The sequence below is a fragment of the Balaenoptera acutorostrata genome, chromosome 2 (assembly GCF_949987535.1).
Source record: "Balaenoptera acutorostrata chromosome 2, mBalAcu1.1, whole genome shotgun sequence".
NCBI lineage: Eukaryota > Metazoa > Chordata > Mammalia > Artiodactyla > Balaenopteridae > Balaenoptera > Balaenoptera acutorostrata.
In genome coordinates this window covers 97,616,322-97,630,615 of record NC_080065.1, presented here as the reverse complement: position 1 = coordinate 97,630,615, position 14,294 = coordinate 97,616,322, and the positions used below count along the sequence as shown (strand labels likewise).

The following is a 14,294-nucleotide window of genomic DNA, read 5'->3' as shown; positions in this document are numbered from 1 at the left end:
TGAAGGAAAGTCAAACAAGGGTCATCTGGTCAGGTAGCCCATGGCTAGAGCATCACTCTTCCAAAGTCATGACTGTGGACTGTCATAAAATCTAGCGAGGTTACACAAAGAAGAGAGGGAGCTTGGTTTTTTAACAGTCTCTACCTTCACCCTTAAAACGGGGTCAGACATGTTACAAATGTTTGCCCTTGGTCATGAAGAGAGCTGTGGATCAATTAAATCAAATTATTGCCTCAACTTGGGGAGGAGGGGAAGAATCTTAAGTATCCCTGTGGGAGGCAAGTCAGGAACATCTTCACCCTAAGTGTAAAAATGACAGATAGTGTCTGGACTTAATTTTTCATAGTACTACAATCATCAAAGCAATGTAAGAACTAGAAAGGTAGTTGAGCTGAAAAACCATCTCCCTTGCTTCTTCCTCTCTTCCTGTTATTAGAAAATAGTGGTTACTAGAAAAGCAAGACTTCAGGGTAGGAAAAGGGCAGGAAGGACAAGCATATGAAGCAGCAAACTTAAGGGAATCAAGTCTCTTCAAAGAGTTCACAGACCCCTATGTGTGTGTAGGTGGCTTTCTTCTTGTATGGCTTTGGGAGACAAAGCTGATTTAGAGAAAGGCAAGTATACATGGCTTCAACATGTTCAAAAAAACAGGAATGAAAATGAAAAGACAAGTCACAGAAAATATTTGCAAAACATATACCTGATAAAGAACCAGTAGCTAGAATATATAAAGAACTCTTAATTTAATAAGATAAATGACCCAATTTAAAAATGGGCGAAGTATTTAAATAGACATTTTGCCAAAGAAGATACACAAGTGGCTAATGACCTCAGGAAAAGATGTTCATCATCATTAGTCATTAGAGAACTGTAAATTACAACCACAATAAGATACCACTTTATACTCACTAGAATGGTTATATAATTATATAAGTAAGACTACACACACACACACACACACACACACACACACATATATGACTGACAGTGTTATATATCCATATATATGTATGTGACGGACAATGTTGTCAAAATGTGATGAAACTGGAACCCTCATATATTACTGATTGCTGGTGGGAATGTAAAATGTTGCAGCCACTCCTAAGTGTTTACCTAAGAGTAACAAAAACATATGTTCATACACAGATTTCTATACAAAAGTTCACAGCAACCCTATTCATAATAGCCCCTAACAGGGACTAAATGTGTATCAGTTGGTGAATGTAAGAACAAAATGTGGCTTATCCTTACAGCAGAATACTATTCATCAGTAAAAAGGAACAAACTATATACATACTATATAACGTGGCTGAACATTAAAATCTTTAAGCTAAGTAAAAGAAGCCAGATGCAAAAATAAACTACGTATTATCTGATTCCACTTCTATGAAACACTCAGAAAAGCCTGTCTATGGAGACAGACAGCATATCAGTGGTCGCCTGGAACTGGAGGAAGCAGGGACTTAATGTAAATGGGAACAAGGTTTTGGGGAGGGTGATGAAACTGTTTTAAAACTCAATAGTGGTGATGACTGCATAGGTGTGAACAATTACTAACAACTATTGAATTGTACAATTAAAATATGTATATAAATTACACCACAATAAAGTTGTTAAAAAAGAAACCCACAAGCATGACAAGAATCCTCTCTTCTTTTTACACTTTAGCCAAAAATTATGGTGGAACTCTGGGTGAAGTTTTTTTATTCCTTTATTTATTCACCAAACATTTATTGAATAATGGCCATGTACTCAAAATGGCTTTGACTTTGCCACCATGTTACGTTTAAATATTTGATGACTAGGCCTTTTCCAACATCCCTAGGAATCTGGCAGTGATCAGACTATTTATTAATCCATGGGATTCTGAATCAGGGACAAAACAGGGCTGGAAATGGCAGACTGGGGGAATTCAAGGATTGACAATCCCCTCTGTGGGACCTCAGGAAGCATCAATAGACCAGATTCTGGTTGGGCAGGTTGGCAAGCAGGAGGGACACAGTTCATCCAGTGCCTCTCAAGGGAGTCAAGCCAAGCAGCCCTCCTGTGAACAGTAGGTGCTCTATACCACAACACCAGCTCTGGGATACAATTCTAACACCCACCTCATTCCCTCACTGAATTCTCATAACACTAAGCAAGCCCACTGAACTGTACTAAGGCTATAAAAGTTTAACATTATAATAGAAGGCAGACTTGTCCAAACTCTATAAATGTTCAAAATTTGTACATTTTATCACATATAAGGCACTTTTTTGTTCTTCAATTTCTTTTGTTATTCTAGTGCTAGTTTGCAATACAGTAACATTAAAAATAAATGATATAAGGGATAAGAAGATGTAGTATGTATATACAATGGAATATTACTCAGCCGTAAAAAAGAATGAAATAATGCCATTTGCACCAACATGGATAGACCTAGTGGTTATCATACTAAGTGAAGTAAGACAGACAGAGATTCCACCTATCACTCATAGGTGGAATCTTAAAAAAAGATACAAATGAACTTATTTACAAAACGGAAACAGACTCACAAACTTTGAAAACAGACTTATGCTTGTCAAAGGGGAAAGGTGGGAGGGAGGGATAAACTAGGAGTTTGGATGTACATATACACACTACTATACATAAAATAGGTAATCAACAGGGACGTACTGTAAAGCACAGGGAACTCTACTCAATATTCTGTAATAACCTATATGGGGAAAGAATCTGAAAAAGAATGGATATATGTATATGTATAACTGAATCATTTTGCTGTACACCTGAAACTAACACAATATTGTAAATCCACCATACTCCAATATAAAATAAAAATTACATTTAAAAGAAAGATACAACTAAAAAATAAAGGATATAAACTTTAAAAAGAAACAGAACGTAGAAAATCCTTCAGGAAATTAGGGAACGCTTGAGGTTTTGCCAATCAAGCCCCATTGATGTCTAAGACATATATTAATTTTCTTAAAGACAAAACAGCTTGAATGCTAGGACATCTACATTTAGACTTTATGTTCTTTCTTTTTATCTGGCACGGTGGTTCTGAAGCTGGAGAGAAGGAGGACACTGCCCAGAACTGCATACACACACCCTGTGTAATGTACTATACGGATGACCCAAAGGGTTTTCCTAAATGGGAAGACTTTCAGAACCCATACGGCATAAAACCTGGACATTGGCATGGATGTCAGGAAGGGAGGACTGTGATGAACCGACTACGTCAACGAAGTTGGATTTCTAAGCTGTTCAGCTTCTCACTTTTTCTGCTTGAACATAACCATTGCTGGTATTTTCAAACCGTACTCATGGGAACAGGATCTCAAAGCATCTTGCCAACAAATATTAATCCTTACTGTTGTCTCAGGAGGTACACCAAAAAACAAACCCTATCTATATAGGAATGAAGAGAAAATCGAGCTTGAGAGAGTACTGGCTTGCTTTCTGCACGACTTTAACAACCAATTTATTTGGCAAACATTACATTGAGCACTGATGCTTTGCAAGGCACAGATTCATGATGAATGCTTTCAAACTGCAGACTTTTATAACTTGAAAGGGCCCATTTTAAAGTTGTGACTCATTTATGGGCCAGAAAATGCTACATCTGTATGTATGAATCAGATCCTGGAAGTATAAGTTTACAAAGTATTACATGACCATCATACACAAATTACAAACCCATTAATGAAACACATAGACTTTACCTAGTAACAGCTGAAACTTGAAGTGGTAAGAAATAATCTAATTATCCAGGATACTGTAATAAATCAAGGTGCCAGCAGGATGCATAGTTTATGACTACTTTTACAACTACTGAAGAAACCTGATGACAAGTAACATGCTTCAAATTTAAGTAAATCAACAGGAAATTAGGCATCTCTGGGGATCAGGGCTTGAAAAAGGGTGGGCCTTTGAGTGAGTCTCCTAAAAATGTAAAAAATAAATCATAGATGGCAGATCAAGAAAACAAGCTCAAAAAAAAAAAAAAAAAGAAAACAAGCTCGTGTTCTAAAAGTGTAGCCTCTCATTTCGCATCCCCCTACATGTGATCCTATATAAATAATAAAAAAATAAATAAATAGAACAAATGAAACTTTCAGATCCCAGCTACCTCTCCTCTTTGAAAAACTGGCTTATATCACATTAAAAAAATAAAGCAAATGAAAACTTTTTTGAAACGAGAAACTTGAACTTGAAAATTAGAACTTACATCATTTAATCATCCTAACCATTCAATTATCACATATTGAAACTTAAAGTTCACTTTTATGTAAAATTGTCCTCTATATAGAGGAAGTCACAAATGTATATGATTTGAGAGTAACAGGTTCCCACCTACTTATAAAATGGTAACCACCACAATGGTTAATTAATTTCCTAGATGTAAATAACTACCATTCTATAATTTGGCTTTACTGATTCTCAGGAATGAGGGTATTCATTTTACTTTAGTATGTATAAAATTTAGATGATATTCAGGGCCCATATTCAATAGAAAATGGAGGCCTAAATCAGATGTCTTCTATGAATTGCTGCTAAAAGTATAAAAACCTGTTTAGTTACAAAATAAGATATTCTAATCCTACAAGGACTTTCCTTAGCAAGTCCTCCTTCATAATACTGATGTCTGAAGATATAACCAATTTTTGTGCTAAAAACAGCTATTTTATATGAAATATATGTTGTATAAAGTTTCATTATGGGGCATGATTTGACATAGGATATAACATTCTATGTTATAATAAAATAAGTTTCAACTGCATTTCAGAAATCACCTTCTGACAGCCTCTTCAATAAGTGGTACTGGGAAAACTGGACAGGTACATGTAAAAGTATGAAATCAGAACACTCCCTAACACCATACACAAAAATAAACTCAAAATGGATTAAAGACCTAAATGTAAGGCCAGGCACTATCAAACTCTTAGAGGAAAACATAGGCAGAACACTCTATGACATAAATCACAGCAAGATCCGTTTTGACCCACATCCTAGAGAAATGGAAATGAAAACAAAAATAAACAAATGGGACCTAATGAAACTTCAAAGCTTTTGCACAGCAAAGGAAACCATAAACAAGACCAATAGACAACCCTCAGAATGGGAGAAAATAGTTGCAAATGAAGCAACTGACAAAGGATTAATCTCCAAAATTTACAAGCAGCTCAATAACATAAAAACAAACAACCCAATCCAAAAATGGGCAGAAGACCTAAATAGACATTTCCCCAAAGAAGATATACAGATTGCCAACAGACACATGAAAGAACGCTCAACATCATTAATCATTAGAGAAATGCAAATCAAAACTACAATGAGATATCATCTCACACCGGTCAGAAAAGCCATCATCAAAAAATCTAGAAACAATAAATGCTGGAGAGTGTGTGGAGAAAAGGGAACCCTCTTGCACTGTTGGTGGGAATGTAAATTGATACAGCCACTATGGAGAACAGTATGGAGGTTCCTTAAAAAACTAAAAATAGAACTACCATACGACCCAGCAATCCCACTACTGGGCATATACCCTGAGAAAACCATAATTCAAAAAGAGTCATGTACCAAAATGTTCATTGCAGCTCTATTTACAATAGCCAGGACATGGAAGCAACCTAAATGTCCATCATCGGATGAATGGATAAAGAAGATGTGGCACATATATACAATGGAAAATTACTCAGCCATAAAAAGAAATGAAATGCAGGTATTTGCAGTGAGGTGGATGGAGTTAGAGTTTGTCATACAGAGTGAAGTAAGTCAGAAAGAGAAAAACAAATACAGTATGCTAACACATATATATGGAATCTAAGGGGGAAAAAAAAAAAAGGTCATGAAGAACCTAGTGGCAAGATGGGAATAAAGACACAGACCTACTAGAGAATGGACTTGAGGATATGGGGAGGGGGAAGGGTAAGATGTGACAAAGTGAGAGAGTGGCATGGACATATATACACTACCAAATGTAAAATAGATAGCTAGTGGGAAGCAACCGCATAGCACAGGGAGATCAGCTCTGTGCTTTGTGACCACTTAGAGGGGTGGGATAGGGAGGGTGGGAGGGAGGGAGATGCAAGAGGGAAGAGATATGGGAACATATGTATATGTATAACTGATTCACTTTGTTATAAAGCAGAAACTAACACACCATTGTAAAGCAATTATACTCCAATAAAGATGTTAAAAAAAATAATTAAAAAAAAAAAAAGAATCTGCCTGCCAATGTAGGGGACACGGGTTCAAGCCCTGGTCTGGGAAGATCCCACATGCTGCGGAGCAACTAAGCCCGTGTGCTGCAGCTACTGAGCCCGCGAGCCACAACTACTGAAGCCCACACACCTAGAGCCCATGCTCCAGAACAAGAGAAGCCACCGCAATGAGAAGCCCACACACCACAATGAAGAGTAGCCCCCGCTCACCGCAACTAAAGAAAGCCCGCGAGCAGCAACGAAGACCCAACGCAGCCAAAGATAAATAAAAATAAATAAATCTATAAAAAAAAATAAGAATGCAATGTGACCATTAGTGACAGAGTTAAAAAAAAAAGTCTAAATTGATTAATGGAAGAAATGAAACATGCTTTTAAGACACTGAATAGTAGATTCTAAACACAATTCAAACTCCACTCCTCAGGTTGCCGTGGAAAATTTAAAAAATAAATACCAAATGTGTTTTCAGCTGTTTTTAGTGATGGAAAGAATTTATTCTTAATCCACCTAAAATGCGGTTTAGATTATTAGAAGCTATTCAAAATAAATTTCATTGTTTGCTTCTCTAATTTTCCCACTTTGAAAAAGAAGCAAAGCATTCTTAAGTCATTTTTAGAAAATTTACTCTAACTACTGCCTATTAGTTAATGCACACAAATGCTCTTAGATTAAAACAATGAGATGAATAAAAAGAGTGTTTTTAGCTACTAATGTCTTAACTAAAGGAATCTTTTCCAGGGACAGAAACAGTGCCAGCATGTCTAGTTTATTACACATTTCTACAATGTCACTTTTCTGCTTGGTAACATTGCCACCGAAGTTCCCAGTTTGCCTTTCTTTCCCCTTCTTCCTCTCCATCCTAAAGTTGGCTCCTCTCCCATATTATAAAACTTGTAGCAAAAAGAAAAAGAATATATTGAACCAAGAAACATTTCTAAAAATTCTCAAACTGTGTAGAAAGTTACAATCCCTTTCTATAACCTTTGGAAACTTCAGTGTTGACAGAGTACTATGTTGGCCAAATAAATGTTCTTCTCCCCTCTTGGATATTCTCAATGCACATTCACATATTAAATGCTCTGAGAAGTAAAAAAGAAAAAAAACAAAACACTTTTCTTTATGTAACACAGCACTGGCCCATGGTATCCAGTCCTACCCCTTGTAAAACAGCTACTAACCTTCCTCCGAAACAGTGTCCAGTGAAACACTTTGGGATGAACAACTCACCTATGCCATCTTTACAGAGCCAGTGAAGCCTCAAAAAGATTAGGTCAGGATAGGGTAATTCCCAATTTTCAGGACCACAAGCTCTGGAAGTCAGACTTCTTCTAAGATATAAATGTTCCTGAAGTTTCTCCTGAACAGCCTCAGGCCACACTTCCCAGGCTGCTTCAAAAGGGAGTGTTCTTTGCAGGCCTGATGTCCACCTCAACACAAGGCCAGACCAGAATCAGAGAGAGAAGGGATATTGTAATCTGGTCTGGGGCAGCCTCCTCCTGACAAGTGTAGGGCACAGAAATAATGCCAGACACTTCCTGCTCTGCTTCCTCTTATCAAAGAGAGAAAGAGAGAGAGAGAGAGATGAAGGGAGGGAGGGAGGGAGGAAGGAAGAAGGAAGGGAGGGAGGAAGGGAGAAAGGAAGGAAGGAAGGAAGGGAGGGAGAAAGGGAGGGAGGGAGAAGGAAAGAAGGGAGGAAGGGAGAAAGGAAGGAAGGAAGGAAGGGAGGGAGAAAGGGAGGGAGGGAGAAGGAAGGAAGGGGGGAAGGGGGAAAGGAAGGAAGGAAGGGAGAAAGGGAGAAGGAAGGAAGGGAGGGAGGGAGAGAGGGGAAAAAGAAAAGAAAAGAAAAAGAGTTCTTATAACTTATAGGTAAATCAGAGGTACATGATCTGCCAGGGAAAGTAATACCGTCAGGAATAGATGCCTCTTATAGGATGCCCTCCTCGTTAGTGGAGAATATTTTCCAGAAACCTCTAGATGCGCTGTGCTCAGTAGAAGGAGACAGATAGGTTTGCAAAACAAACTGCTCCAGAAAGCCATCTGCCTTTCTCTCTCTCTCAAAATCTCTCTCCTTTAAAAAATATTTTTAGAGTTATTCTAATTAACTAAGAAGAGAATTTCTGTCAGGTGTGAATCCCCCTTTATAGGGAAAGAATATTTGGATGAATCAAAGATGGACCTGGTGGAGCTCATTCAAATCCAAATTCCAAACCAAATAATAAGTGAGTTGTGTATTATATTTAAGTATTGCAGATTTCACAAAGGAAAGGAAGGAAGGAGAGTAGGATGGATGGACAGAAGGAAGGCCAGAGAGTAAACATCTAAGGAATTGAAAGATGCAGGCTACAGCACGTTCAAAATTAACTTGGAAAAACAAAGCAAATTTAAAAAAATATCTTTGTATCTTACACATTACAGTCTAGAGATTGTGTGCAGCAAAATGGGAAGTTTAATGAAAAACAGAATGTGGATAATCTCCTACTATCACAATGCTGGTTAATGATTTTCTTTTCAACACTTGTACAATTATAAAATGTTATCTTTGGAAGAGAAAAGCTTATCAATCCATGTAGTTTGCAATGAAGAATACAAGGCAAAAAGAAGCAAGCTGGTTCACCCGAGGCCACTGAGCCCCTAAATTGCACTACTGGCACTAAATCCCATGATTGTCCCAATCATGGCTGTGGGCTCTTTCCCCTTCCCAACCCATGGATTTGTTCCCTTTAGGTAACTGTTGGCTGCAGACTCTCATTCTTGATATGAAACAGACAATTTTCACTTTCTCATGCCTTTTTATATGAAGACAAGGATGATCCGTCGTCTAACAATCTCAGCACGTTAAAAAACACAACCCAGCAATCCCACTACTGGGCATATACCCTGAGAAAACCATAGGTCAAAAAGAGTCATGTACCAAAATGTTCATTGCAGCTCTATTTACAATAGCCAGGACATGGAAGCAACCTAAATGTCCATCGACAGATGAATGGATAAAGAAGATGTGGCACATATATACAGTGGAATATTACTCAGCCATAAAAAGAAATGAAATCGAGTTATTTGTAGTGAGGTGGATGGAGTTAGAGTCTGTCATACAGAGTGAAGTAAGTCAGAAAGAGAAAAACAAATACAGTATGCTAACACATATATATGGAATCTAAGGGAAAAAAAAAAAAAAAAAGGCCATGAAGAACCTAGTGGCAAGACGGGAATAAAGACACAGACCTACTAGAAAATGGACTTGAGGATATGGGGAGGGGGTGGGGTGAGATGTGACAGGGTGAGAGAGTGTCATGGACATATATACACTACCAAATGTAAAATAGATAGCTAGTGGGAAGCAGCCGCATAGCACAGGGAGATCAGCTCGGTGCTTTGTGACCACCTAGAGGGGTGGGATGGGGAGGGTGGGAGGGAGGGAGATGCAAGAGGGAAGAGAAATGGGAACATATTGTATATGTATAACTGATTCACTTTGTTATAAAGCGGATGCTAACGCACTATTGTAAGGCAATTATACTTCAATAAAGATGTTTAAAAAAAAAAAAAAAAACACACATACTTTGGGATGTGAGAAGGTTTGGCACAGCTTGCCTCAGGCTTTCTGTGTTTAGGGACAATGGGTTAAAAAGCTAAGATGAACGATTTTGAAAAGAAAATGAATGACATGTGCACGATTTTGAAGCTGTGTTATTGAATTGGCTCTTGGGAAGCAGATGCACTAGGGACCACCCATATAAGTGTTGTTCAATTATGCTTTTATCTCCATTGTTATGTTGTTATGTACAAAATTTTAAGGAAGAGTAATCTTCATAAACTAAATAGGTATATCAACTAAGGTTTTCCATATTTATTCTTGAAACTTTATAGGTACAGCTGCTCCAGAAAATATGACAAGCCTCTAAATACCATGATTGCTAGGAAACAAAGCATTACCATAAGCAGTCTACCTTTCTTTAAAAGGAAAAACTTTAATCCCTCAAATGCCATATTTATGTAGAGAAGTTCTAAAAAAGATTCAGGTACATAATATTAAAAACTAGTCACTACAGAATTTCTCATAAAAGCAGGTAGACTCACCAAACATGCTGGCCTCAGCTCCCTCCCTAGACCCCCTTAAAATGACTAGAAAACAAACAAAAAAAGCACAACCCCACAAGGGGTTATGAGCGCCAAGATGGTAATAAAGTAGCTAGAAAGCCAACTGACCAGTGATAGCTTGAGAAAGGAGAATTCTAGACCAGCAGTGGGGAAAAGTCAGGAAGCAACCATATTTGCACTGAGAACCAGCAACCTTGTCCCTGCCTACACACACACACATACACACCAAAGACTCAGGAATTCTCGGCACCAGTACCTCTATGAGAGGAGATAAATGACAGAGCTTTCAACGTGAGGACAGGTTCAAATACTGCATAAAAGCAGTTAGACATCTAGATTCCCTCTTCCACTCTGTGTAACTGGTAATGCCTTTTGCCAACCTGGAAGAAGTCTGCAAATATATTGTCTGGAGAGGTAAAACACAAGGTCTATGGGCTGACTGCAGGGCGTTAAGCACTGGAGAGAGTAAGCCTACTCCATTGCAACTAGGAAGATAAATAAATGTTCACATATTAACTGCTGAAACTCCTTCTTTGCCCCATCTTTCAGTTTCCAGAACACTGCCACCCAAGCATCCACCTTCGTGGTAGGACAGTAAAAACACTTCCCATGAGCCAGTCGGATTGTTCAGAGAAAAATAAAAATATGTAAAGATACTGAAACCGGTGTTCCATGCACCCACCCAAATTACCCTGTAGTGAAGTCCACAGTCGACAAGTTCTAGATGTGTACAGAAAGCTTCTAATCAGGTCTTTAGTGCCTCAATCTTAAGTATGAGTGGACAGCTAAGGTTACCTAAATACGTAAGGAAAGCTTCTAAAACAGACAGAAGCCAAAAACAAAAACAAAAAACAAACAAACAAACAAAACCCCAGAAAAATACATCTTTGGGGAAACAAAAAATATACAAAGGGAAAAATTTCAAACATTATCATTAACATCTCTAGAGAAATAAAACAGTACATCTATAAAAAAAAGCATGATGCTAGTTTAAAAAATGGGCATTTGAGGATCAAATATGAGCCTTTGAAAATTAATACACAGTAAAGAAGAAATAAAATTCCGAAAGAAAGAGTTTGAAAGATAAATTGAGGTTATCCTCTATATATGAAGGGAAAACTGAGATGGAAGACAATATAGAAGGAAATAAGAAAAAACTAATAGAGGAGGCCAATATCCATAAACAAAAAAACAGGAACAAAAATCATTAAATAATTCAAGAAAATTTCCAAGAACCGAAGGAAATTAATTCCAAGATTGAACAGGCCCACTGGATTAAAATAGAATCACACCATGATATACCCTGGTGCAATTTTAGATCACTGATTCTAAAAGCTTCCAGACAAAAAAAAAGGGGGGGATTAAAAAATGAGAATAGCATCAGACTACTGGACCCTGGAAGCCAAAAGAAAATGAAGTCTTTAATATTCTGAGAGAAAGCGCTTTTCAATCTAGAGTTTTCTATCCAGCCCAGTGATCAATGAAGCAAGAGACAAGAATGAATGCTGCCATACCTGCAAGATCTCAAAAAATATCTCTCTCACCCAGTACTTTTCCTCAGAAGCTACTGGAAGATGGAGTTTCCAAAATGAGGGAATAAATGAAGAAAGAGGGAGAAATGAGGTTCAAGAAAAAAGGTACTCAACACACAAACAAGGCAAAGGAAATCCCCAATACGATGGAGAAGCTGTTTACAAAGTCTCCAGAAATTCAAGTTCAAGGTGAAATGAATAGATTTTCCCCAATATACAAATCCAATATAGAAAGCTGAGCAAATAAAAAGAGGCAATTATTAATTACAGAGAAAATTTTAAAAAGTGCATAAAAGGTTAAATGTTTATAATATACTACATAGTTCAACTACAAGTGCAGTTTGCATAGTCATAATAATGTAAATATGCAATATAGATTATTGGTATTTACATAACTTACTGAGAAGAAAAATTACTTTTTTGGGGGGTAGAGTCGGGAAAGTGTGTACATGAAAGTGAAAGAAAACTAAAACTCCAACTTCCCTAAAAATCTAGATGAAAAATCTAAAAGTAGCAAATAAGCAATGCCATTTAGAAATATGGAAAGCAATTACTAAAGAAATGGCTAAAGGAATTTAAAGTGATTGCTTCTGGAAAGTAGAAATGGGTGAGGTGTGTTCTGAGTTTGCTATTTTTGCAACAATTCTCATACACATATTTCCTTTGTTAAACTATTTGTGTGTATATAAATATTTGATTTTCAAAAACTAAATTTAAAAATACCTAGCTACTACAAACACCAACATCCTAATATTTACCAGTTCTATAAACTCCTAAGTCATTCCTATATGTCTATTGCTAATTTCAACTGGAATTTTCTTCACCAAGGTCACAAGAGGTTCCCCCCTCATTATGATAGAGTTCCTCCTGTTTACATAACAAATCTATTTTTGCTTGTTTGTTAAATGGCAAGGTTAACATCACAGATGCTCTAACTGATTAACCTAGACTCACTGAACAGTTCCTGAGTTCTGAGACCGTGTCTAGGCTCTACACCACCAGAGCTCTTCAGACAATAAAACAAATACACACAGTCTCTTTTCACTAACTGTTGAGAGGTCAATAAAACCAAATATACACCTATAAGCCCCTTATCAGTAATCACATGAACACTATTACAGATAGGCAGTACAATCAACAAACCACTCTGAGACATTCCCTAAAGTTCAGACATCTTGCATCCCCACTTTTCCACTGGATTTCTGTCTCAACAATAATCAATACTATAACCAAAGAGGTGCCAAAATGATTCAGTATTACCATTAAACGAATGTTTCTGATGGAAGTCTCCTATGCAATTTGTAGGTCTCCAAGTTTTGACAAGGATTATAAAGGCAGCCCTCTACTGAAAACTGATTAAATTAGAAAAGAAAATACATAATCATCAAGACATTGCTGTATGCAAGGTATCTTAAGAAAAGTTCTGTCACACTCATTTAAAAGAAGCCCACTAGAGAACCCCAGATTTTCAAGAGTGAGTCTCTACATGCCTCTAGTCTAAAATGTGTCCTTTCTCCCACTTTCAAGGACACCGTAAGACAAATTATGTTCTCAGGAAAAGAAACAAACTTACCTTTCACAAGCTCGGACAGTCCATGCGGCAATTATCCATAATGAGATACTAAAAACCAAGAGTACAGTTCCTGGGCATATAGTCATTAAAGTCTTCATAACAAAACGCGTATTGAAGTTTATCTTATTAAGTGCTCCAATGCTTCTAGAAGAGGCATCAGTGAAAAGTTTGCTGTGTAAAAGCATGACTCTGGCAATCAGATAGAGTCTTAAGAACATTGGTATAGATAAAATAATATCCACATCAGCGGTGGTGGTGGATGGGGCATAGGAGAAGGCAAGCCGGGCCGTCCATGTGAACGTATAATTCCCAGGTATGGGATGAATAGCACACACCAGTATTTCCAAGCAGATGAAGAAAATACGCTCATAAGTCATGGCTATTCTCCAGTCATCTGCTCCATTGTCCACCATGAACAACTGAAAAAATAAAGTAGAAAATCAGCTTCAGTATGGCATGAATGGTCCACAAGTGTTAGTGCAGATTTTTAAAATACATAACAGGTGACTTTTAGCAATCATGGCGAGCTCTAGGTCATAACTTCCAAATGCTAGCCCGCGCACCGCAACGGAGAGTAGCCCCCGCTCGCCGCAACTAGAGAAAGCCCGCGTGCAGCAATGAAGACCCAATGCAGCCAAAAATAAGTAAATAAATAAATAAATAAATTTATTTTAAAATAATAAATAAATAAATGCTAGCCAGGTACACTATTTTAAGAAAATGGTATTGGCACAAAAGGAGAACTTTATTTTGTTAACAATTAAAATTACAAACTTCCTATACAGGAGCCGAAGATATTTTGGAGTCCATGCCCCTGGACAATCATGTCAGTGACATCACTTTAAAATAAGGGGCTTGGGCCTGTCAGTAATGTATCTCCTCCTT

At 37.4% G+C, this 14,294-nt stretch overlaps 1 protein-coding gene across 3 annotated transcripts in view; it reads right to left on the bottom strand.

Moving 5' to 3' along the window:
- Positions 1 to 14,294, bottom strand: part of KCNN2 (potassium calcium-activated channel subfamily N member 2) — a 316,641-nt gene that overhangs the window by 120,367 nt on the left and 181,980 nt on the right. For all 3 annotated transcript variants that reach the window (XM_007192113.2, XM_057541626.1, XM_057541627.1), the window contains one exon: positions 13,410 to 13,828. In XM_007192113.2, the coding sequence (XP_007192175.2) occupies positions 13,410 to 13,828 (419 nt within the window). The remainder of the gene's footprint in view (positions 1 to 13,409; positions 13,829 to 14,294) is intronic.